The sequence below is a fragment of the Gracilinanus agilis genome, chromosome 2, assembly GCF_016433145.1.
Source record: "Gracilinanus agilis isolate LMUSP501 chromosome 2, AgileGrace, whole genome shotgun sequence".
Lineage (NCBI taxonomy): Eukaryota > Metazoa > Chordata > Mammalia > Didelphimorphia > Didelphidae > Gracilinanus > Gracilinanus agilis.
The window spans coordinates 519,218,859-519,243,900 of NC_058131.1; the positions used below are offsets into that span (position 1 = coordinate 519,218,859).

The 25,042-nt window shown below is 35.1% G+C and overlaps 1 protein-coding gene across 1 annotated transcript in view; it reads left to right on the plus strand.

The window, feature by feature from the left end:
• NUBPL (nucleotide binding protein like) overlaps positions 1–25,042 on the plus strand; it is a 358,007-nt gene that overhangs the window by 62,585 nt on the left and 270,380 nt on the right. The window contains 1 exon segment of the mRNA XM_044660005.1: positions 3,228–3,318. Within this exon segment, the coding sequence (XP_044515940.1) occupies positions 3,228–3,318 (91 nt within the window).

Below are 25,042 nucleotides of genomic sequence, written 5' to 3' on the forward strand. Positions count from 1 at the left end.
AAGTAATGAAAACATGCAGCCTGAGATGTGGTACAAGTTATGCTATTTCATCTTAGGTAGTCCTTGTTTCTACTTGGCAATCCTTTTATTTATCTCATGTCAGTTTCTTGTCAGATTCCTCACGATAACATTTTCACATCCACATTGATCTAAGGAGATGTTCTGACCTCCTGTTTTATTGGGAAAATTATCATCTATTGTGAGCCCCTTTTACATACACCTCAGAACTTAGTTGTACCATTACAATTTGCCTTTTTCCCATTTTCTCTTCTGGGAACTTGCTCTAACTATAATTTCTTCTACTTCTTATTACTTCAGTCTCCCTCATCACTAAATCATTTCCTTTCATCACCAAGCATGTCAGATATTTTCTCTCCTATATAAGCTTTCTGTAGACTCCACTATATACTCCATTCTCACAGTCCCATGAGTCAGCCTTTTTTTTTTTTCCCCTTCTGGTATCTAAGACATAGTCAACAGTTATCATCTCTTTTTTTCTCACGACTCACTCAGCTACTCTATCCTTACACACTGTTCTATTCCCATCCCATCACTTTACTCAAATGACTTTCTCGGAATTTATCAGTGCCCTCATAGTTAACCAAATTGAGGGACTTTTTCTCAGTTTTCATCCACATTAATTAATTTGATATCAAAAATTGTTCTCTTTCTCTGTACCTCCCTACCTATTTCTTCTTTGACTCTTTTTTCTCCCATTTTCTAAGTGTGGACATTCTTGAAGGTTATATCACTGTTTCTTTTCTAAATTCTTTCTGAGATTAAAATACTTTCAGAGCTTTGTCGATCATCCCATAACAGATGATTCTGAAATTCATGTTTTTTAACTTGATATTTTTTTCTAAGTTCCAGACTAGCATTTCCAGGTAACTAACTATTGGATGTCTTCATTTAGATGACGATTTTAACCTCAACATTTCCAAAACTGAACTCTTTATATGTCTCTTAAAACCACTTTTCCCTTCTGACTAACCTGTTCCTGTTAAGAATGCCTCTTTGTTATTTAGGTTCAAATTCTGAGACATATTTGATTCCTCCTTTCTTCCATGTCCAATTAATTCCCAAGGGTGGTTTATTTTTTACCTTTGTAATATTTCTCTAACCTATTCTTTGCTCTCCATTTTCTACACTGCCCCTTGTACAATTCCTTCATTATCTCTTTACTTTGACCACTGATATAATCCCCTAATTATTTACCCCATCTCCTTGCTCTCAGTCCTTTTACTACTGCCAGATTAATATTCTTTAAAAAAATTTTAAACCCTAATATCTTTTATATATCCTTCTATATTAATTTTTAAAAATTTGTTACAGGGCTAGGCAGTGGGAGTTAAGTGACTTGCCCAGGGTCACACAGCTAGGAAGTGTCTGAGGCCAGATTTGAACCTAGGATCTCCTGTCTCTAGGCCTGGCTCTCAATCCACTGAGCCATCCAGCTGCCCCCCAGATTAACATTCTTTATGCACACATATTACTTTCTTGCTCAACAACCTTCCTTGACTCTCCATTGTCTACTAGGGTCCAGATATTTTAGTCTAGAAATAACTGTCTTTCATAATTTTATTTCAACTAAACATTTCAGTCTTATATTATTCCTTTTCTTTTATTCTTCTTCTTTTAAACCCTTATCTTTTGTCTTAGAATCGATACTGTACATTGGGCAGAAGAGCAGGAAGGGCTTGGCAATGGGGACTTGCTCAGGGTCACATAGGTAGAAAGTGTCTGAGGCCATTTTTGAACACAGACCTCCCCTATCTAGGCATGGCTTTATATTTATATTTGCTCCCCAATCTTTTCTATCTTTTATCTTTTATTTCAGCTACAAGGATAGAAATTAGATCTCTTAGAGTAAGTGTTTCAGGCTACTCTATGCTGTAGGAAATTAATTTGTTGATAAATTTAATAGATGAATCAAATGGCTATTTTAATTTCTATCTTGCAACACCTTTTCTGGATACCAAATCTAGCAACAGAGTAGTTTAAAAAGTAGCTTTGCATTTGGAAGAAGTAGGTCAGGTAAAAAAAGAAAAATGGTTAGTGGTAAGGTTTTTTGCATTACTATATTGTTATTCTTAGTTTACTCTACTATTTTTTGTGATTTTTAGGTTTAATTTTTTAGTTCATTATAAGTGTCTTCTAATTAAATAGTTTATACTGACTCTTCTTGTAGCTTTGTTATCATAAAAATTATAAATTATGGACCCATAGTTTAGTCCTCAAAAAAGTCTGGTTTATGAGGAACAGACCATCTTCTTTTTTTGGATTATAAATGGAAAAAGATAAATTGTAATGGGAAAATAGTGAGTAAAGTGTTGGCAGTTCCTTAGAAAGAAGAACAAAAAAATTCTTTGTATAAAGCATTTATATTAGTCCTTACACAATACTGCATTTATTTGAAAGGAGAGGATATAATGTATTTAAATTTTGTAACTTTCCTTTTGTATTGCTAGATTTAAAATGGACTCATGCTTTAAAAGACTATCTGCCTTTTGATCCAGCCATAGCACTGCTTGGATTATACCCCAAAGAGATAATAAGGAAAAAGAGTTGTACAAAAATATTTATAGCCGTACTCTTTGTGGTTGCAAAAAATTGGAAAATGAATGTCCTTTGATTGGGGAATGGCTGAAAAAATTGTGGTGTCTGTTGGTGATGGAATACTATTGTGCTCAAGGGAATAAGGAACTGGAGGAATTCCATGTGAACTGGAATGACCTCCAGGAATTAATGCACAGTGAAAGGAGCAGAACCAGGAGAACATTATACACAGAGGCTGATACACTGTGGTACAATTGAACATAATGGACTTCTCTACTAGCAGCAATGCAAGAATCCAGAGCAAGGCTGAGGGACTTATGAGAAAGAAAACTAGCCACATTCAGAGGAAGAACTGTGGGAGGAGAAACACAGAAGAAAAACAACTCCTTGAACACATGGGCTGATGGGGATATTATTGGGGATGTAGACACTAAAAGATAACTCTAGTCCAACTATCAATAACATGCAATTAGATCTTGATCAATGATACATGTAAAATGCAGTGGAATTGTGCATAGGCTAAGGGGGGTGGGGGGGCTTGGGGAGAGGGAAAGAACATGAAATATGTAACTAGGGGAAATATTCAAAATAAAAATAAAAAAATAAAATGGACTCATGTTATTTTGATTTACATTATGAATATTTTTAATAGTGAATTTTTTTCTTTCTAGTCAAAGGCCATTGGTTTGCTGGATGCGGATGTGTATGGCCCTTCAATTCCAAAGATGATGAATCTTCGAGGAAATCCAGAATTATCAGAGAGTAAGTAAGGAGAGGGAACAGCTATGGAATGTTCAAATAACAAATACTTAATGTCCTCTGTAAAGGAAAAAGGAAATTAATTTTTTATATACTTTTTGTCATTTTGTCATTTATATTTTAAGACATTTCTCAAAAGTTGTTTTTTATAAAAATGGGATTGATTTCTTTGTGTTCATACTGAACTTTTAATGTTTTAATCATCATATCTTCTTGAAAAACTCCCAAATGTAAAGAATAAAGGAGATTTTGTGATTTAGAAGTAAGAAATTTGAAAAGTGGGCATTTTTTAAAACCTTACCTTCTGTCTTAGAATCAGTACTGTATATTGGTTCCAAGGCCTTTAAGGGCTAGGCCATGAGGGTTTAAGTGGCTTACCCAGGGGGTCACACTACTAGGAAGTGCCTGAGGCCAGATTTGAACCTAGGACTTCCCTTCTCTAGGCCTGGCTCTTAATCCACTGAGCTGCCCAGCTCCCCCCGAAAAAAATTTTTTTTCTAAATTATATATATATATTTTGGAAAATTTTTGTTAGAAACTGAATTCTTTACACATAAAAACTGATGGAAACTTAAATTGGATTACATATTTGTGAACATAATTGCTTTGAATTGAGCTTTTTATTTTTCTAGGGTTAGGGAGTGAATTGATTTTAAGAGACAATTTTTCAATTTCCATGATCTTCATAAACAATAGTATCATTCCTGTTATGCCAGAAGGAGAATGTGTTGAGCATTGTTTATCACTGGTGTAATTTAATATCTGTTTAAATAATATATTTAAGGAAAGTGTGTTGTAAGCATAGTTATAAGGCCTGGTTATTAATATTTAGTCTGAAAGGATTGTTTATAAGACTTAAAGGATTCTCTTTGGCATCAAGAAGGGAAATTGAAGATCTAGTGTTATTAAAACTAACCCTAGTGACCTTATAATGTAAGCAGGCCCTTTTTTTTTTTTCTGTTTGCTTGCTTCAAGAAGGGGAAGATGGTATTACTTTAACCGTCAAGTGATTCCAATTTCTTTGTTCTTTGTCCTCTTAGTAGAATGCACACTTGGTTTGTGAATGTGTGACAAGAGCCAAGATGTCAAACTTCCACAAAGAAGGAATAATGAATTTGCATACTTTAAATGATAGACTCATTATGTCTGCTTCTTGATTAAAGTAATGTGAAAATCTGGTGCATGCAGCACATGAGTGATGGCAGAATGGAGCCCTTGGTGTCAGTTTCTTCATAAATCGTTCTGTTCAGTCTATGCCAACATAAATACTTGAAGTGAACTTTAATTTCTTTCTCCTTGTTTTACTGAAGCTGTAATCTTACATCTGATGTTTGCAAATTGGCTGCCATTAAAGAGACTTTCTTGTGAAGGGAAAGGATAAGGTACTGGAAATTGTAGTCTGAATAAAATACTTTTCGTGTTGAAGCATTAGAAAGCTGATTTTGCTTGGACCCACTAAGGAAGAAAAGAAGATAATTAATGCATGCTGAATAAAGAATGCAGGTTACAAAAAGAAAAACACATATTTATCCCCCCCAAATTAGAAACCTGGAAATTTACACTAATTGGCATCACTGACCTCATACCATCTTTGTCTCTTCTGATTGACTAAGGCAACCTTTCTTTATTACCAAAATACACACAGACACATCAAATTATATTTTTACAGTGGAGCATGATGTTAAGGGAAAGACCAACTCAAAGTCAGATTTGAAGGTTTTGGGAAGATGTAAACATTGAACTGGGCACCAGTTCTGTATCTGATTCTATCCTTTAGCCAAACTAGAAACCTTAAAAGGTACTTTTTAAAAAGTAAACTTCATAATCTGACTTTCCCTCAGTCAGTTAATTTGATGTTAAATATTATGCTAATGGAATTTTGGGGACATTTACTTCTGATTCAGTTTGACTTATGACTTATTAAGCCCTTTAGGTTTGGCGGATCCAGACTTTCCCTTTGTTATTTTTTTTCCTCTTTCTTTTCATGTTAATTTTGCCTTTGAAGTAATGCATCTTTCTTATTCAAATGGAACCTTAACCTTGCTCAACTATATATTAGTTGCTGGATTTGATTTTCAGAAAGTGTGTATTTCTTTAATGGATGAAATATTTAATTTCTAAAGACTCTTGATTGCCTCAGTTTTTGAGGAATTCTATTCATGGTTGATGACATTGTTCACTTGTCTACCTTATGCAAAAGGGTGGAAAATAGAGGAAAGAGTCAGTGCCTAGGAAGTATATTATGCAAAATCCCACACAGGTTGACATTTTAATGGTTGCAAATGACCAACTATGTTGTGAAGAGCCCTTCTGAACTTAATGGAACTTAGAGCAGACTCTTTAAATTAAGTAATAGTGAAACTCACCCCCTTTTAGTGCAAATTATATTGGTAAAATGTTTCTCTCTTCAGTTAGCAAATATTATATGTTCAAATTTCAGATTGTAGCCTAATGAACTTCCAAATTATAAAAATTAAGGAGCAAGAGGCCTGAAACTGAAATGGAGACTAGAATATGGGAAATTGCATCTAGATTGCCTTGTACTATGGTAATAATATTGCTACATTTAGTTCATCTAAAGCACTTTTTTTGGGGGGGGGAGGAATATTGTGTAGATTTTACTAGACTTTTAAAAAATTGTTTATTTGTTGAAATATTCCATCTTTCATAGTACTGCAGGGATTAGACACCTCCATAGTATTTATAAATTTTATTACTACTTAGTGCTTCTGCTTAAGTATGTGTTAATGTACTTAGTTAATAAAGTAGAAAATTTCAAAGGAAGAAAGAGGCTGCTAAAATTTAAAGGCCAAGTTCTTTTATTGAGCACAGTGCTGCATATAGTAATAACTTCTGTGGTTGTTCTGATCAACTATTTTTAAAAAATAAAGTTTTATTAATGCCTTTTATTTTTACCTACCCTACATTTCCTAATATATCTCTTCAAACTTCTCCCATTGCCCCAAGAGAGCCATCCCTTATAATAAAGAATAAAAGAGTAAACAAAACAGTACAGTACATGGAAAATGGAAAGAAACTGGTATTATATTCAGTGTTCTGCACTAATAGCTTTCCATAGTCTTTCTCCAAAGAAGTGGGAGGAAGTGTCTTCTTATATTTCTTCTTAGTAGCTAAGCTTTGGCTAACATAATTTGTAGTAGGATGATGATGATGATGATGATGATGATGATGATGATGATGATTTTTAAAATCTTTATTTTCTGTCTTAGAATTAATATTAAGTATTGGTTCCAAGGCAGAAGAGTGGTAAGGACTAGGCAATTGGGATTAAGTAACTTGCCCAGGGTCACATAGTTAGGAAGTGTCTGAGGCTAGATTTGAACCTGATTCTCTAATTACTGAGCAACCTAGTTGCCCCACAGTATGATTGTTAATGCCTTACTAGCCAACCTACTCTAAAACTTTGAAATTTACTTTGACCATTGTTTCTTTGAAGACAACTTTTAAAGACTAGAATTGTGGTCAGTGGAAGTGATAAATCATCCTCCTGATTGGGAGCTGATGAACTTGAAGTGCAGTAATAAAACAAGCATTTTCAGGTATGGCCAGAGTGGGAATTTATTTTGCTAGACTGGTCTTGCTTATGATGAAAGTTTTTTTGTTGTTATTATTCTATTAGATGAGAAGGTAATGGGACAGATTTTAAATGCATGTAAAATAAATTTAGAAAAACTTTTTTGGAATTGCCCTTGTATTAATTTATAAGTTATAAAGGAAATGAATTATGTTGAAATTCAAGTATTAAAATATTAAGGGTTAATATAAATTATCTTTTTTAAAACCACATGAATGGATCCCAGGTTAAGAACTGTTGCTCTAATGCCTTTTTAGAAAATTTACATATTTTATTTTTTTTTTTAGAAAAATTTTCCATGGTTACATGTTTTTTCTTTCCCCTTCTTCCCACTTCCTCCCCCATAGCCTATGCCCATTTCCACTGGTTTTAACATGTGTTAAAATCAAGACCTATTTCCATATTATTGATAGTTGCATTGGTGTGGTTGTTTCGAGCCTACATTCCCCAATCATGTCTGTCTAATACCTTGTTTTTGAAGAATCAGTTAATATTAGGAGGACTGGAATTTAAGAATAACTCTGAAGTCAGGCCTATTTATATAGGTTGCTTTGCAAATATTTGTTTGCTTGTTGTTTCTCTGATTAGAATGTAAACTCCTTGAGGACAAGGATTGTCTTTTGCCACTTTTGGCATCCTCAGTGCTTAGCTAGAACAAAGTAGGTGGTTAATAAATGTTTATTAGTTGATTGATTATGTTAACCAACAGTGTTTTTTATGTGTATTAGAAGAAAATAGGATAAACATTTTTTATTTCAAAATAAAATATATGCTTGTAATTATTTTTTATATTGAGTACATTTGTGCAGATAAAAATTATAATAATTATAGTAAAGGGTTTAAAAATTTTAAAATTCTAGTGTCAGTTAATGCAGGAATGGTATTAAGTGGAGGCTACCCTTTATGCTTTTCTTCTGTATTTTATGCAATTATTTTTGCTAAAGGCAAAAAAATTCCTCAATTTGATTCCATAGTCAAGTGTCCTTTTGTGACAGGATCACCTTTTAAAACAATTACCAAGAGCTGGGATCTTCTAAAACTGACTTCAGTTCATTAAGATGGTGGTGATTTCCATCCCGCCTTTCAGCTGCTCTGCTGGTATCCCTTTCCTAGAGAAGTTTGTAAACCCTTAAGCAGAACTCTTTGTGCAGTAGGTGGACCATTGAATGTTTCTGATTATTAGTGTGCCTTTTATGGAAGTGATATAATCAGCCTTCAGTTATTCACATTTCTGTCATTCTTCCCTGTCCGTCATACTCCATTTTGCTTACCGCTCTTGAAGCATTCTTTGCCTTGGAACTGTTTATAATCTTCATTGCACTTGTGATTCAGACACAAGATGTAATAAATGTAAATCTTTATTCTCTTAATATAATCAACATGTGACATTGTAGGCCTTTGGCCCTGCGTAGCCGCTTGGTGTGTACTACAGTCCCACTTTATATCTTTGTAATAATGACCTCCAATATTGATTTCCTCTACCTTTTATTGGTTTTTCTCATTGCTATTATTTCCCTATTTTCTAAGCCTGCCACTGTCCAGCTTAGGCTAGAGAGGACAAGGGCACCTAGGTGGCACAATTGGATAGAATACTGGGCTTGGAATCAGGAAGACTTATCTTCTTGAGTTCAAATCCACCCACAGATACTTGCTATTTGTCCCTGGGTGAGTCATTTAACTATATTTGTATCAGTTTCTCATCTGTAAAAAATCAGTTGGAGAAGGAAGTGGTAAACTATTATCTTTGCCAAGAAAACCTCAAATGGGGTCAGGAAGAGTTGGATATGACTGAAATGACTGAACAGTAATATCAGAGGGCACAGCAATTTTTTTAAATTTAAAACATTGTTTTTGTACAGATTCCTTAAAATGGCCCTTTTCCTTTTAAGTTTTTTAAAATGAATTATTACTACATACAGTAATATATAGGGGAATATAAATTAAATTCAAAGAGAAGTTTACAATCATACAATGACTTTAAACCTGGAAACACTTTCATAGTCTTATAGGTTTCTTCTTTTTCCCTGTTCAATCCTTTTGCAAGGCCTTATTTTTGATGATAGCTTGCTTTAGTTTTCTTAGCTGGTGGCTTTGGTCTGACCCAGTGGGTTTGTGTGTCAGCTTTCTGGAATCTGCTCCCAACTCACAAGTTCAGATGTAAGAACCTATGCCCTATTTATTTATGAAAAAACACCTTACCTTTTGCTTTGGAATCAATATTATGTATTGGTTCTAAGGCAGAGGAGCAGTAAGGGTCAGGCAATGAAGGTTAAATAACTTGTCCAGGGTCACACAACTAGGAATTCCTGTGACTGAAGTCAAATTTGAACCCAGGACCTCCTATCTCTGGGCTTGGCTCTCTATTCATGGAGCCAGGGCATGTTTCTTAAAGTATATCCTCCAAGGCTTCAGGTTATGTGCTTCATTTTACCCTTCTGTAGAGATTTCCCACTACTTATTTTCCTGCCTCTCAGAAGAGAAAAATGCTTCTGCTTTGGCCTTTCAAGTGACCTCCTTTTTGAGCCTAAGGCTTCTGTTTCCCTCATTCTCATTCTAGTGATCTTGGTGCTCTGGCCTGTGAAAGTTCTCTTGCTGGTTGATTGAACTAAAGCAAAGTTCCTTTAACAGTATTATAGTGGCAAGTCCTGTCCTTGGAGATTGAGTTGCTTCCTCTATCTGTTGCCACAGACCAGCATGGGTCCCTGGAGCACAAAGAAACTATATTCAGGATTAATTGGAAGTAATCAACAGAAGAAGGCAATAGAATCAAGAGAGAATGGGAAAGAATTCCTGCTGAAGGTATAATTTTAGCTGAGACTTGAAGAAAGCCAGGGCGAACATTCTAGGCTTGAGAGACAGCCAGAGAAAATGCCTGGAATTGGGAGATGGAGTGTCTTGTTCAAGAAACAGCCAAGGAGGGCACTGCCACTGAATCAAAGAGTACACAGAGGAATATAAGGCATAAGAAAACTGGGAAGATATGGTGAGGTCAGGTTATGAAGGGCTTTGGAAGCCAAACAGAGGATTTTAGATTTGATCCTGGAGGTGATAGGGAGCCCCTGCCATTGAGTAGGGAACTGACATGGCCAGACTTTTGCTTTTGGAAGGTCACTTTGGCAGCTGAGTGGAGGAAGGACTAGAGTGGGGTGACCCTGAAGCAGCCCGACTTACCATTGGGCTGTTGTAGTCATCTGGGAATTCTCTTACTTTTAAGCCACTTTGTCAAGAAGGATCTTCAATATTTTTCAAACCCCTTTTTGTTGAAGGCTTGTCCTTCATTTTGGAAGAGTCCTAATTATATCATTGGGTGATATCTTGATTCCTGGGTGAATGGCGTTTAAGGGAGGCAGAATTGCACAGAGTTATCAGCCTCACTTGTTTTCAGAGTCATTGAAATCCAGTGGCAAGTCAAAAGTCAGTTCAGCTGGTGATGGCCTGGGTTGCAGTGGGTGATCTTGGTGTCCTCCATGTATGACCAGACCCTAAACACTTCAAAGCGCATATTTCAGCTTCCTTTATAGCAGTTGGAATAACTTGTTCTCATCTGCTGATTCAGCCAAGGGAAGCCTTCATGGACCTGGGGTAGACATCCCTCTAACTCCCTGACAGGTTTGTGGCCCATTGGTTTCTCTCTACCCAATTTAGCTTTTTTTTTTTTTTTACTGGTCTGTGGTCGCCATTCATGCTACAAGCTTCTTGGAATCATAGGTAATGGTTGAGTGCCAGGCAATCTAAACAAATTTCACCATGAACTTCCAAACCCATTTTAACATTACTAGGCTAGTCTTCTGAGTCCCTGAATCATCTCTTTCCAACCTTCTGTCTCTGAGACAATGTGGGAAGCCCCTGTCACTTATTTCCTGATAAGCAAGAGACTCTTTTTTCTGGCTCTAGCTTGGACTCTGTTGCTAAGGAATTCAGTACTCCTGAAACACTACTTCGCATCTTTCTGAAGGCCAGTAATGATGTTAGGCAGAGATGACTGCTTCCACATTCATATATCATATTTTCTTTGAATCTGTGATTATCATAGATATTAACAGAGAGCTGGGGTATTTCCTATTCTCTCACTTATATGTGTGTTTGACATTTCACAATGGAAGGAGTTGTCCATGAGAGCCATTGATAGGCATTTATCTATTTTTAACCTGTCTTATACTTAAAGACAGTTATTAGGTTACTTCTCAGACTCCTCTTCTTCTTACTAGATAATCACAGTTCTTTAAATTTTTTTTTCCTATTGAGGCAGCATGGGGTAGCAGAAAGAGACTTGATTTAAATTTTATAGAGGAGAGTTTTCTTTTTGGAACAGATACTTAGTAACTCTATAACAATACAGAGCAAGCTATTTGACCCCTCAATCTCTGTTTTACAATTTGTAAACTTGATATATTAATATTTGAACTCTATATTGCTTTTAATTTTTTAAAATGCATATCTTCTGTCTTGGAACCAATACATAGTATTGGTTGGAAACAAAGGAACCATGGAACCAATACATGAATTTTGCTAGCTCTAACCCACGACAAAATAAAAATAGCCTGTCTCCATATCCTTGTCATCAATTGTCCCTGGCAGGAATATTTTATTTTTGGTGGCTGGTTTTCCTCAATCCATATCCTTTGTGTTGGTTCCATAGTATTGGTTCCAAGACAGAAGAGCAGGAAGGGCTAGGCAATGGAGGCTAAGTGACTTGAACAGGGTCACACAGCTAGGAAGTATCTGAGATCCAATTTCAACCCAGGACCTCCTATATCTGGGCCTGGCTCTCAATCCACTGAGCCCATTTAGCTGTACCCTCTCTCCTACTTTTTAAAATGTTACACTTAAATGTTATTTGAAGTGTTAAATGTGTTATGTTAAATGTGTGAAGTTGTCATTACTATTATTATCATTATGTTCCATTTCCCAGACTTTGAACTGTCTTCTTTATTCCCCTTAAAACCTCCATCTTTCTGATAAATTCAGGACAGTATAATGTACTCTATTTTACAATGGTCTGACACAATTTTATATTATTTTGAAGTGTTTGTATGCCATATCACTATTTACATTTCCTAATGGACATACGGAGTTTAAATTATTTTAGAATGTACTACTCAAACTATTCAGTAGGTAGTTGATAATGTGGGATTGGTACTTGAGAGAGAAAATAGGACTGAAAGTGGATCTGAGAAGTATCTGCCTAGAAAGGGTAATTAAACTCAGGTGTGTTGTGGTTGACAAGAGAGAATAGTGAAAAAAAAGAGGATACAGTATAGAATCATGGGGTACACCCTGAGGGGATATAGCCTAGAATTAACATTTATTTAAAAAATAAAACTGCATGTTGCTGATTCATGGTCAGCTTGAGAAATTTGTTGTGTCATCAAGATAACCTTTTGGTAACACATGAAGCCTTTTTATCCTTTTGGTTGTTTAGTTTGTAGAGATTAAGAATTTTCACTAGGAAAAGACTTCTGCAGGATTGAAGATGAACTTGCCTTAGTTCTCACTCTTCTTGATTTTGGGGAGTATTTGACACTGTTGACCAACCTCTCCTATTGGATAATCTGTCTACTCTGAGTTTTCTTGAGAACTGTTCTCTTTTCTCCTACCTGTTTGACCATACCTTAGTCTCCTTTGCAGAATCATCATATCATATTTAACTTTGTGTATAGCCCAAGGGTCTGTCCAGGGTCCTTTTTTTTCCTTCTTTCATTTTAATTTCTCCATGACATCGTCTCATATAGACTTAATTATTTCTATACGGATAGTTCTCAGATCCATAGTCAGCCCTATTTCCTCTCCCAAGCTCCAATCCCACTTCCCCAGTTACATACTGGATGCTTCCAATCAGATATCTTACTGATATCTTACATCTTAAACTCAGCATGTCCAAAACTAAATTCGTTATCTTTCCTCCTAAATCCAACTCTCTTGTGAACTTTCATATTTTCGTTGAGAATTCTTCCAGTCTCCCAGGTTTGTAATTCATTCAGCCCACATATTACTATGTTAAATTTTATTGTTTCTCCCTCCATCCTTCTCCCCTTCTCTTTCATGCAGCCACTACCCTAATTGCTTTTATCATCTCTTGCCTAGACTATAGCAATATCCTCCTAATTGATCTCTTATCTTCAAGAGTCTCCCACTTGAATCCATCTGTCACTCAGCTGCAAGAGTAATTTTTATAACACACATTTTCTGACCATCCTATTCTTCTACTCAATAAATGCCAGAGAGATTCTCTATTACATCTAATATCATACATAAACTTTGACACTTGAATCCCTTCACAACCTGTCTGCAACCCACCTTTTCTGGTTCATTACACATCACTTCCCTCTCTGCACACTCAGCTTAGCCAAACTGGCCTTCTTACTGTTCCTCCTACACAATATTCCATCTCCCATTTCTCTATCTTTGTATGTGTGTTCTGTGTGATTAAATTATGATAAGGTTGTTTTTTTTGTTGCACATATCTGATTGAAGGGTATTCATTTTCAAGGACATTGAATCTAGAACTCAAAGGGGCCTTAGAACATATGATCTAATTCCTTAATTTTTCAGATGTGAAAACTGAGACCCAAAGAAGCTAAATGACTTGCCTATAGTCACATAAGTAGCAGGGCTACTTCCTTATTTATTCATTGGTATTCAATTTTATTTTCTGTTCCAAATTCTCTCTATCCTCCTTCCCTAATCATTGGGAAGGCAAGAAAAATAAAATCCATTACAAATCAATATAGAAAACAAATTTCTTTATTAGCCAAGTTCCAAGAGGAAAAAAAGCAAGAAAAGAAAGAAATTGAAAAAAAAATCTTTAGTCTGCAATCTGGGTCTAGCAGTTCTTCTTCTGGAGCTAGATAAGTCTATTTCAACATGAATCCTTTGGAATTTTGGTTGATTGTTGTTCTGATGGAGTTAGAATGTATTTCACAGTTGATTATCTTTACAAAGTTGCTGTTACTGTTACTTATAAATTATTTTGCTTGTACTCACTTCAATTTCAATTTCAGTTCATAGGAGTCTTCCCAGGCTTTTCTGAAACCATCTTCTTTCATTTCTTATAACATAATAATATTTTATTATATTTTTTCACCATAATTTATTCAGCCATTCCCCAATTAATAGGCTTCCTCTCAGTTTCTAATTCTTTGCTACCATAAAAAGAGATCCTATAGATTCTTTTGTACATCATGGGCCCTTTTTCTTTTTCTTTAAGCTCTCTGGCCTATAAACCTACTAGAGGTATATCTGGATTAAAAGGTATGCACAATTTAATAGCTTTTTGGGCATAGCTCCAAATTGCTTTCCATAATTGTTGGACTAATTCATAGTTCTACCGAAAGAATAATAGTGCATCTATTTTTACATATCCCTTCCAACTTTTGTCCTTTCCCCCTTTTTGGGGGAGTAATTTTAGCCAAGTTGATGGATGTAAGTTGGTACTTCAGAGTTGTTTTGCATTTCTTTAATTGTTAGTGATTTAGAGCATTTTTCTTTTTTTTTTTTCCTTTTTTTTTCTAAACCTTTAACTTCTGTGTATTGGCTCCTAGGTGGAAGAGTGGTAAGGGTGAGCAATGGGGGTCAAGTGACTTGCCCAGGATCACACAGCTAGGAAGTGTCTGAGGCCAGATTTGAACCTAGGACCTCCCGTCTCTAGGCCTGTCTCTCAATCCACTGAGCTACCCAGCTGCCCTGATTTAGAGCATTTTTCATGTTGCAATGGGTAGCTTTTGTTTCTTCTTCTGAAAACTGCCTTTTCATATTCTTTTGTCATTTATCATTTGGAGATTGGCTTTTATTCTTGTAAATTTGATTCAGTTTCTTATATATTTTTGAAATGAGACCTTTATCAAGGACCTCTGCTGCAAATATATTTTCCCTAATTTCTTGCTTTTCTTCTCATTTTATCTTATTTTATTGTGTTTGTATGATAACTTTTTAATTTCATATAACAAAATTGTTCATTTTATTTCTTGTGAACCGTTCTATCTCTTGTATGTTCATAAACTCTTCTCCTATCCATAGGCCCAACATGTAATTTCTTCCATATTTCATGAATTTGCTTATGATAGTATCCTTTATGTCTAAATCATGTACCTATTTTGAGCTTATTTTGCTATATGGTTTGAGATATTGATCTCTGCCTAGTTTCATCCAAACTGCTTTTTTCTAAACAATTTTTGTTAAATAGTTAATTCTTGCCCCAATAGCTGGGCTTTTAGGGTTTAGCAAACATTAGGTCACTGTATTCAAATAGAATTAGAAGAAAAATTGGGAAAATAAATGAGAATGGTTCAGCAAAATCATGAAAAATGTCAACAGCTTGGTAAAGGAGGCACTAAAAATACTGAAGTAATTAATACTTTAAAAAACAGAATAGGCCAGTTGATTAAAGAAGCAAAAAAATGCAAAGAAGAGAAGAACTTCATAAAAAGCAGAATTGTCCAAATGGAAAAAATATGCAAAAATGCACTGAAGAGAAAATCTTCTTGAAAGACAGAATTGGCATTTTGGAAAAAGAAACATAGAAATTCACCAAGGAAAAGAATTTTTTACAAAATAGAATTGGCCCATTGAAAAAGGAGGTAAAGAAACTCACTTAAGAAAATCATCCCTTAAAAATTAGAATTGGGCAAGTGACTCCATGACACATCAAGAAACAATCAGAAAAATTAAAAAAAATTAAGTAATATAAGAAAAAGTGAAATATCTCATGGAAAAACAACTGACCTGGAAAGTAAGTTCAGCAGAGATAATTTAAGAATTATTGGGGTATCTGAAAGACATGATCAAAAAAAGAATTTGGACATCATCTTTCCAAAAATCATCAAGGAAAACTGCCCTGATATTCTAGAACAAGAGGACATAATAGAAATGGAAAGAATCCACTGCTCACCTCCTGAAAGAGATCCCCAAAGGATAACTCCCAGGAATATTATAGCCAAATTCCAAAACTCCCAGGTCAAGGAGAAAATATTGCAAGCAGCCAAAAAGAAACAATACATATATCATAAAGCCTCAGTCAGATTAACACAAGACTTAGTGGTTTCTATTTTAAAAAATTGGAAGGCTTGGAATATGATATTCTTGAGGTAAAAGGACCTAGGATTTCAACCATGAATCATTTGCCCAGCTAAACTGAGTAACTTCAGGGGGGAAATGGATATTCAATGAAATAGAGGCATTTTAAACATTACTGATGAAAAAAAACCAGAGGTGAATGAAAAACTCGACCCTCAAATATAAGATTCAAGAAAGTCATAAATAGGTAAACAGCAAAGAGAAATAAGAAAAACAAAACATTCAATGAGGTTAAACTATGTATATCCCTCTAAAGGGTGATAATTCTTGTAACACCAAAAAATATTTGTTATTATTAGGGGAACTAGAAGGAGTATGCATAAACAGAGGTGTGAGTTGAATATGATGGGATGATATAGAAAATAAAATAAAATTAAGGCATGAGAAAGAGGACTGCATTGGGAGGGGGAAGGGAAAAATAGAATGGGACAAATTATTACAGCTAAAAGAGGCATGAAAGAGTGTTCAGCTTGGAAAGAAAGATGGAAGAGGTAGGGAGGAGAGCATGTGAACCTTACTCTCATCAATTTGGCTCAATGAGGGAAGAACATACACAAACAATTGGGTATAGAAAGCTATTTTCCCCTACAATAAAGTGAGAAGGTAAGAGGATGAGAGAAGGGGGTTGGGGCTAGATAGAAAAGAGGGCAAATTGGTGGGAGGTGGAAGTCAGAAACTAAACAGAAGTAAACAGGATGGAAAGTAATACATAGTAATCATAATGATGCATTTTTATAAGTCTCGCTAATAAAGGCCTCTTTTTTCAAATACATAGAGAAATGAGTTGAGTATGTCAGAATACAAGTCATTTTCCCAACTGATAAATAGTTAAAGGATTTGAACAGGCAGTTCTCAAAGTAATTTAATTCCCTATAGTCATGTCAAAAATGCTCTAAATCAATATTATTTAGAGAAATGCAGATTAAAACAATTCTGAGATATCACTCTACACCTATCAGATTGACTATTATGACAGAAAAGGAAAATGACAAAACTTGGGGGGAATGTGGAAATGCATGGGCAGTTGTGAACTGATTCAGTTATTCAGGAGAGCAATCTGGACCTATGTCCAAAAGGCTCTAAAACTGATCATATCTTTTGATCTACCCAGGACCATTATTAGGTTTATATTCCAAAGGGATAAAAAACAAAAAAGGGGGAAGGATCTATATGTACAAAAATACTTAAAGCACCTTTTTTTTTTAGTGGGAGACAAAGTTTTGGAAAGTGTGGGGATACCCATCAATTGGAAATTGACTGTTACAATATATGATTATAATGGAATACTATTGTTTTGTAAGGCAGGAGGAGCTCAGAAAAACCTGGAAAGACTTACATGAACTGAAGCAGAGTTAAATAAAAAGAACCAGAAGAACGTTGTACAGTGACAGGAATACTTTACAATGAACAACTTTGAATAACAGCTATTCCTAACAACACAATGATCCAAAACTGTCCCAAAGGACTCATGATAAAAAATGCCATCTACTTTCAGAGGAAAAGAACTGAATTTGAATTTAGACCAAGGTGAATTTTTTTCACATTCTTAATTTTTTTCTATTTCAGTTTCCTTCCATAAAAGTCCTTCTTGATTCTGAGACTTTCTTCCTTTTTTTTAAAGCATGAAAATGTTTTTAATTTTGAACTTGAAAAAGATATTTAAAAATAAGCATTTTCTTAAAGAATAAAAGTATAACAAAAAGATTATTGTATGTGAACTGAAAATCTCTATTTTGTTCAGTTTGCTTTTCTTTCTAATGGTCTAGCACAATACTGTCTATGTAGTAGACACTTAAGAAATATTTGAGTTGAATTTTATGATCCATGATTTTAACTGGAGTAGTTCAATAGGAGTACTCCAGTTAGGTTAGTTGGAGTAGCATTTTATGCATTCTAAGCTAAGCAAAACTTATAACAAGAAAAAAATAAGGGTATTATAAATGTTTTGTTCATTTTTATCCCTTAAACATGATCATTTCTTGGGGGGCAATGTTGACGTTGGTAGGTTTATTTGGTTAAAGTAGCATCATGTGTTAGCCCTAAAAATTCATAGTCATTTGTCTGCCTGGTGAATGAAATTGAGAGGAACCAAGTGATACTGGCCAGTTTAATCACAGCATTTATTATGGGATTAGAAATTTAGTACAAGGACTAATTTTCAACTTATGTCAGTTTAGGACAAAGGCAAGTTCATCTGTAAGTCCATTTTTGATATCAAATGAACGACTGACTGCCCAGTTTGAGAGCAAGTATTGTGCTCTTGATCCACAAGGCTAAGAAATAATAAGAATGTTCTCCTTGTCAAATCTGGGCAAGACTAATAACTAAACATTGAGGATACCAGCCTTTTAGTATTCTTGAGCAGCTGCATTAAGACTTTTTTTGTTTAATATTTATGTAGGCATCACAGTTACTATGAGAGCATCTGGTACTTTTGGTTACAAATTGCTTGGCTGGAGATATATTTTTGAGTGAAGATATATTTTGTTTTCTCATTATTTGCAGCTTGATTAGATCTTTGCTTTAGGAAAAAAGTTGTTCTTAAAATTTGTTTGTTAAGTTACTTATGTATCATTTAGGTAGTTTTACATTTTCTAGCTGAATTTTATCAGAAGTGAAATCATTTGGATCATCTTGCTATAACTTTCCTTCATAATACATATGCATGTATGTCCATATAATTATATTAGCTTTTGAATTTCCTAATAAATCTCTGCTTTGAAATCTATAATGAGAAAACACTGATTCTTCTTTTATTCTTCCTACCCAGTCTGGATAGCCCTTCACTGCTTAGGGACAATCCTTTGTCATTTTGTTTATTAGGGAACTGATAGATTTCCTGGACACTTGTCAGTTCTTTTGATTTCTTCAGGAACTTAAGCATTTGATATTCTCTCTTGCTAATTTTCAGTTTCTATCCATAGACTCCTCTATTATCTATTAACAAGCTCAGATTTCCTATATGCTTTTTAAAAATTCATTTTATTTAACTGTTGTCAAATATGTCTCCTACCTTTCATGTCTAAACTCTTTGGAAAAGCTCTCTACCCTAATTATCTCTACATTTCCCCCCCCCCCCCCCCGCCTCACCTATCAACCCTTGGCAATTTGGCTTTTATCCCTGTATTCTTTGAGGCCTTTTAAAAAGTTCCCTCCTCTTTGACCTTTCTGCATTGTTTGGCATTGCTCTCTGTCCTTTCTTGAATATTTCCTTTTCCTTAGGTTGTTATGACCTTGCTTTGTGGTTCTCTTCCTATTTGTCTCATTTCTTCATCTCAGTTTCTGGAGGGTCATCATCCTGTCTCCTCCCCTATTCACAGGTGTACCTCATGACTCAACAGTGAACTTCCTCTTTTACCTCTGAACTTTCTTTTGGTGATCCAATCAGCTCATGGAGGTTCATATCTCATGGTACAATTCATAAAACTGTAAATTTGGTGTTAGAAAAGACCCAGGTTCAATTCTTGCCTCTGATGCTTAATAGCTTTATGAACCTGTACAGGTCCCTTAATTTTGCTGAACTAGTTTCTTCATTTGTAAAACAATGAGTTTGGACTTGACTTGATGGCCTTTAGGTACCCTTCCAGTTCTAAATTTATAATTCTGAGAATAATCATTTCTGTTTGGATCATCCTCAAACATACAAATCTACTCCTTATTTCTCCTATTTTGAAGATAAATACAAACTCCTTCATTTAGTAATTAATGTCCTTTATAGTCTGGTTCACAGCCAATCTGATTACTCTTTTCTCTCCCTCACATTAATTTATGTTATCAGCCAACAGGAATATCTAGAGGATTTGGGAATCCCTCTTCCATTTGGAATCTTTTCAGTGATGGTGGCAAACATTTTTGGCAAGTATGCCCCTCTCTGTTCTTTTGCCTCCCTTCCTCCCTCAGTAGCTATCTTCCCATATTGTGATGTTTTGCATGGATGCACACATCTTACAACATTGTAGAACCTCTTAAATAAGATCACTATCACTCGATCCATGCATGAAATTCACATATGAAATCCACATATGAAAAACAAAGTGGATGAAAAATGGCTTTTGTCCATACTTTGCTATGTAGTTGGATGTACAGCTCAGTAAGTTAGTATAGTTGAATTTGTATTTTATACAGATACTGTAGAAAAATCGTGTTTAGTTCAGAATTAGATAGAAAAAAGACAAAGGGTTGGATTTGTGAAATTTCACAACTCTCTAAATGATCCCAGATTTTTCTTTAGAACAGTAATGTGTTTTTAGACTAGCATCTACTCCTATCCAAAGAAATCCATCCAGTGATGCTGTATTTTGCTGCAGTTCATAAGACATGACAGTTTCCAAAGAATTGTGTGTGACTTGAAGTTCAGTGAAGAGTATGGAGTAGTTGCAACATATATCATCAATGATGCCTTTTATAGTAGCATAAAAGAAATTATTTAATGGGCTATATTATCAGAAAAGAAGGCAGGCCATTCATTTTGCAAGAATAAGGGGTAACATGGACAATTTGAATATACAGTGATGATCATGTAATATTAAAAGACATAAAGGAAAACCTGTTGTATGTTGGGCGGGTCCCTTTTGGAATATTTATGGGAGAATATGGACAAGAGTCATATAGGATAAGAAAATATCATTGAGTTCCATTTTATACTTCTATCAGTATTACATGTAATAGCCATGGGAATATTCACAACAGTGAGATCAAGTTTCTGCTGAAGTATTGTATCCCCCCAGTGCCTTGTGTAAGCTCTTAAGAAATGTTTATTGAATTTGTCTTTGAATCTCTGGTCATCTTTCTGTTTTCCAGGAAATTTTCCTTAGCTCCTTTTTCATTTGGGGAAAATTCCTTGATCCATTGCCCATACACTGTTCTATGAATTAGTTCTTTAACTGACCCCCTTACCATCATTTCGTAGATTTATTTTGGTTCCCCAGCTGGTGACTTTGCAGAAATATTTTTTCTGAGGTCAATAGTATGTGAAGTGAAACCTTTAAACTCAGGTCTTCTGGTAATGGAAAAATAGGAACACTGTAATATCAGTAAAGTTGAAAAGAAGCAATGCATGGCACAGGGAGAAAGATGGACGAAGATTATGAAGGGAGGTTAAGGAGGAGGAGTGATATTCCTTCCTTCCATCTCTAAATATATCATCTAGGGCTACTAAAAGAGTAAACACCAGAAGTATGGAGTCCTATTTATTAGTTCTTAGTCAGTTGAAATTTACTTGAGAATTACTCCAACAAGATTCCTGTCTCAGCTTATCTTATAACTCTTAGATATAGAGCTGGAAGACATCTCAGAGTTCATTTAGACCAGCCCCCTCATTTTACCAAGGAGGAAACTGGAACCCAGAATCATTAAGGGATTTGCTGTTGGTCAGAGGAAGTAGTAGAGCTGGGATTCAAACCTGATTCCTTTGATTTAAAGACCAGAACTTTATCTTCTACATCATGCCACCTACTCAACCATAAACTGGATTCTTTTATAATCTTATATATTTATTTCATGCACTTAAAAATATTATTCTGAGGAGACCATAGGTTTCACTTAACTTACTTAACCTTTTAAAAATATTGTTTAGTCACTGTCCATAAACAACTTAATTAACTTTTCCCAGGAATGGCAGTGGCAGCAACTAAACTTGTATTTAGTTTGAAGAGCAGTAAGTACAATAGGAGGTATCTGGGGCTTCTAAGTTGTGCCATTAGGGGATGCTAATATTGCAAATTTTCTCTTTGTGGATTACTTAGAATTGAGTATATAATGCAATTTGTAGTGATGGCTGAAAGTAAGGGACCAGAATAATTTCCTTGTTCATTTTTAACTCCTTTTTCCTTATTAGGGAGAAAAGAATGAGAGGAAAGAAGATAGGAAGAACATGTAGGTATAGAGGTTGCTATGCAAGATTTTAATTAATTCTTTCATTTATTAATTTGTTGAAAATTTGTTAGGCATCTACTATATTTAAAGTGTATTCTGCTAAGGACTGGGAGGAAAATGAAAAATAAATAAGGCTGGGCCCCTGCCCTCAGGGAATTTACAACAATAAGTTGTTATTTATATAAGGTTCTTTTAAGATTTTCAAAGTGCATTTCATATATTATCTCATTTGAGCCTCATAACCAGGTATTGACGTCTCCCATTTGAGAGGCGCAGAAGGCATGGACTAGTCAAAGGCACGACTAGTTAAAAAATGTCAGATGTGGGATTTGAACTCAAGTCCTGCACTCTTAGTTGTGCTAGGTTTCCTATTGAACTTCAAGCACAGATAATTTTTTAACAGTATGTATTTTGTGTTGTGTTTTCCTTCTATAGTGTGGAGAGTGAACTAAAGAGAGAAAGGGGTGTATTTTATGAACTCAGATTTATATTTTGCTTATAGAAATTGGTTCAGTTAAGGGAGAGTATGTCAATAAATGAAAGCATTAGTAAAAACTTTGACATTTATGTCATTACCTGATAATTTGAAAGTGTTACAAAGAATCTTAGGAAACCAGAAACTTCTGAATAAAGTCATGGAAGAGAGCTGTCTAATTTTTTTTTTTGACAGAGACTAACTACTTAATGATGTCAGGGATTCAGTAGGCAATAAAATCTCCATCACTATTTTCTGACCTCCTTTAATGATATCACAAAGAATTCATTAGAGACATCCCTTTTGAATTCATCAGAAACTGGCTAGGAGGAGTTAGTCTGCTTTCTCTGTTTAAAATTTGTAAGATTCTAGGATCAGAAAAACCAGCTCTTTTTCTCAGATATGCTTCTAGTAAAGTCAAAGCGTGACTCCTTTTTTTTTTAAATATTGATTTGATTTAGCTGCCACCTCTCCTACATCTTGATAATGTGTAGCCTCATGGAACCTGCCTGTTATATCTATATGCTGCATTAATTTGAATCTAGGCCATCACCTGAATGCAGTCTACAATTGGTATTATCTTACATTTTATAAACTATATGTTTTTGGTCTTCAAAAAGATCCCATTTTAGGGATTTGGCTTACATTGGACTATCAGTAAGGAAAAACTATCTACTTAGAAAGGTTGGAATTAATTAAAATTAACAAACATTTCTTAAGTGCAATAAATATAACAAAACATTAGATAAACAAAAACTGAGTCAAGAAAGGCTGTTGTTCTTCATTGTTATAATCTTTCTCAGATTCTTTCAAATATCACATTTGGTTAAGTTCACCTAATGTACATTAAATACCCGCTCTTTGCAAGCTACCTTTCTAGATACTGGGAATATATTTCTATATACAATACAGACCATGCATTCATACTAAAACATACTATGCTATAACATACTAGAATAGAATTAACATTTACATAGAAATGTAAGGTTTAGGAAGTAAACCTTATTTTCAGCATATGTAATATATTTACTTTATATATATTATCTAATTTGATCCCCTTCATAACCCTATGAAATAGGTGTTATTATATTTTCAGATGAGAAAGCTGAGGCTGAGATGTTAAATAATTGCTTGGAGTCACACTGCTAGTGTCTGAGGCCAGATTTGAACTCAGGTCTTCTTAATTCCTAGATCTGACATTATCTCTTCTATTCTACCATTCATCATCCTCTTTTAGATTTCTTCCAGTGATATGAGTTTGCATAGATTTGGAACTTTGGGATAAAATCTGCATTGAATTAGATTTTTGGCAGAAGAATCAAAGGGGTAAGATAGGGATTTTGCTTTCAACCACCATAACAAGCTTAGAATAAGACAGGTTAAAGTGACAGCATACTGTATAGGACTCATCATCTAGTCTTTCTTGGGGAATTGCTGTGGGCATTAAGGATATAGCAAAGGCAGACCAGGGAACATTAATTTATCTTTCAGAAAGCCTACAGGCTGTTTAAAAAACCTCAGTACTACCACTTAGTGACTTCAAGACAAAGGGTAGAGACAGGCACTTCTCTGAACAGAGAATTGTTAATAGCAGGGTGCCCTAGGGATTAGTTCTAGGACTGGTCTTATTTAATGTTTTCAGAAATAATCTTGAAGAGGAATTTCATGGTGAAATTTGCAAGTTGGTAGATGACACTAAGCTGTTTCACATAGTAAAATGACAAGCTGATGAGGATAAACTACAGTAGGAAGGTCTCTGAAAGCTGGATGAATAGATAGAAAAATGACAGATGAGATTAAACACAGAAAAATGTAAGGTAATGCATTTGGGGGGGGGGATAACCCAAACTATGCATTTAAGAGAATCAGTTTCTAACTAGGAAAAGGATTTTGAAATAACTGTCAACTATTCCCTGCAGACATCAGCCCAGTATATTGTTATAGATAAAACGGCCCACAAAATACCCAGATTTGGAGAGGATAAAACCAAAGTGGTTAATAGGGAATGGAAACCCATCATGAGGGAGAAGCTAGGTGGGTCCATGGATAGAGAGCCAGGCCTTGAGTAGGGAGGTTCTGGCTTCAAATGTGATCCCACACACTTCCTACCTCTGTGACTCTGGGTAAGTCAGTTAACCCTCATTGCCCAGCCCATTACCACTCTTCTGCCTTAGACCTAACGCACAGTATTGATTCCAAGAGGGAATGGAAGGATTTTTTTTTAAACAGAAAGAAACCCAATATAAATGAGCAAGAGGCAAAACCATTAAGGTTCACTCACTGTTTTCAGATTCCCAAGCTACCCTAGGGTAATGAATTGAAGTAGCTGATGCAATTGCTGAGTTGCTGTTGTTGAGTGGTACCACAGGGCTGGAGAAGGGCAAATGTCCTGACTTTCCAAAAAGTGAAAAGAATAGAGTCTACACCAGGTCAGTGAACTTGACTTCAATTCCTGGCAAAATTATACAACACTTGGATACATTTTATGTTGACACTTTGGTTGTTTCCACCAATTCATGTTATCCCTCAAAGTCCCTCGTATTTATTTTGTATTTATATATTTATGTAATACAAAAAGGGGTGTTCTTAAGAGTGACAGCAACAGAAAGGTTGGCTTAAGAGTCTCTCAGGATTCAAATTTATATATAGTTTCTAGACAAATATCTAATGTGGTACTAATAGGAGATTACCCCGTCACCAGTGGGGTGAAG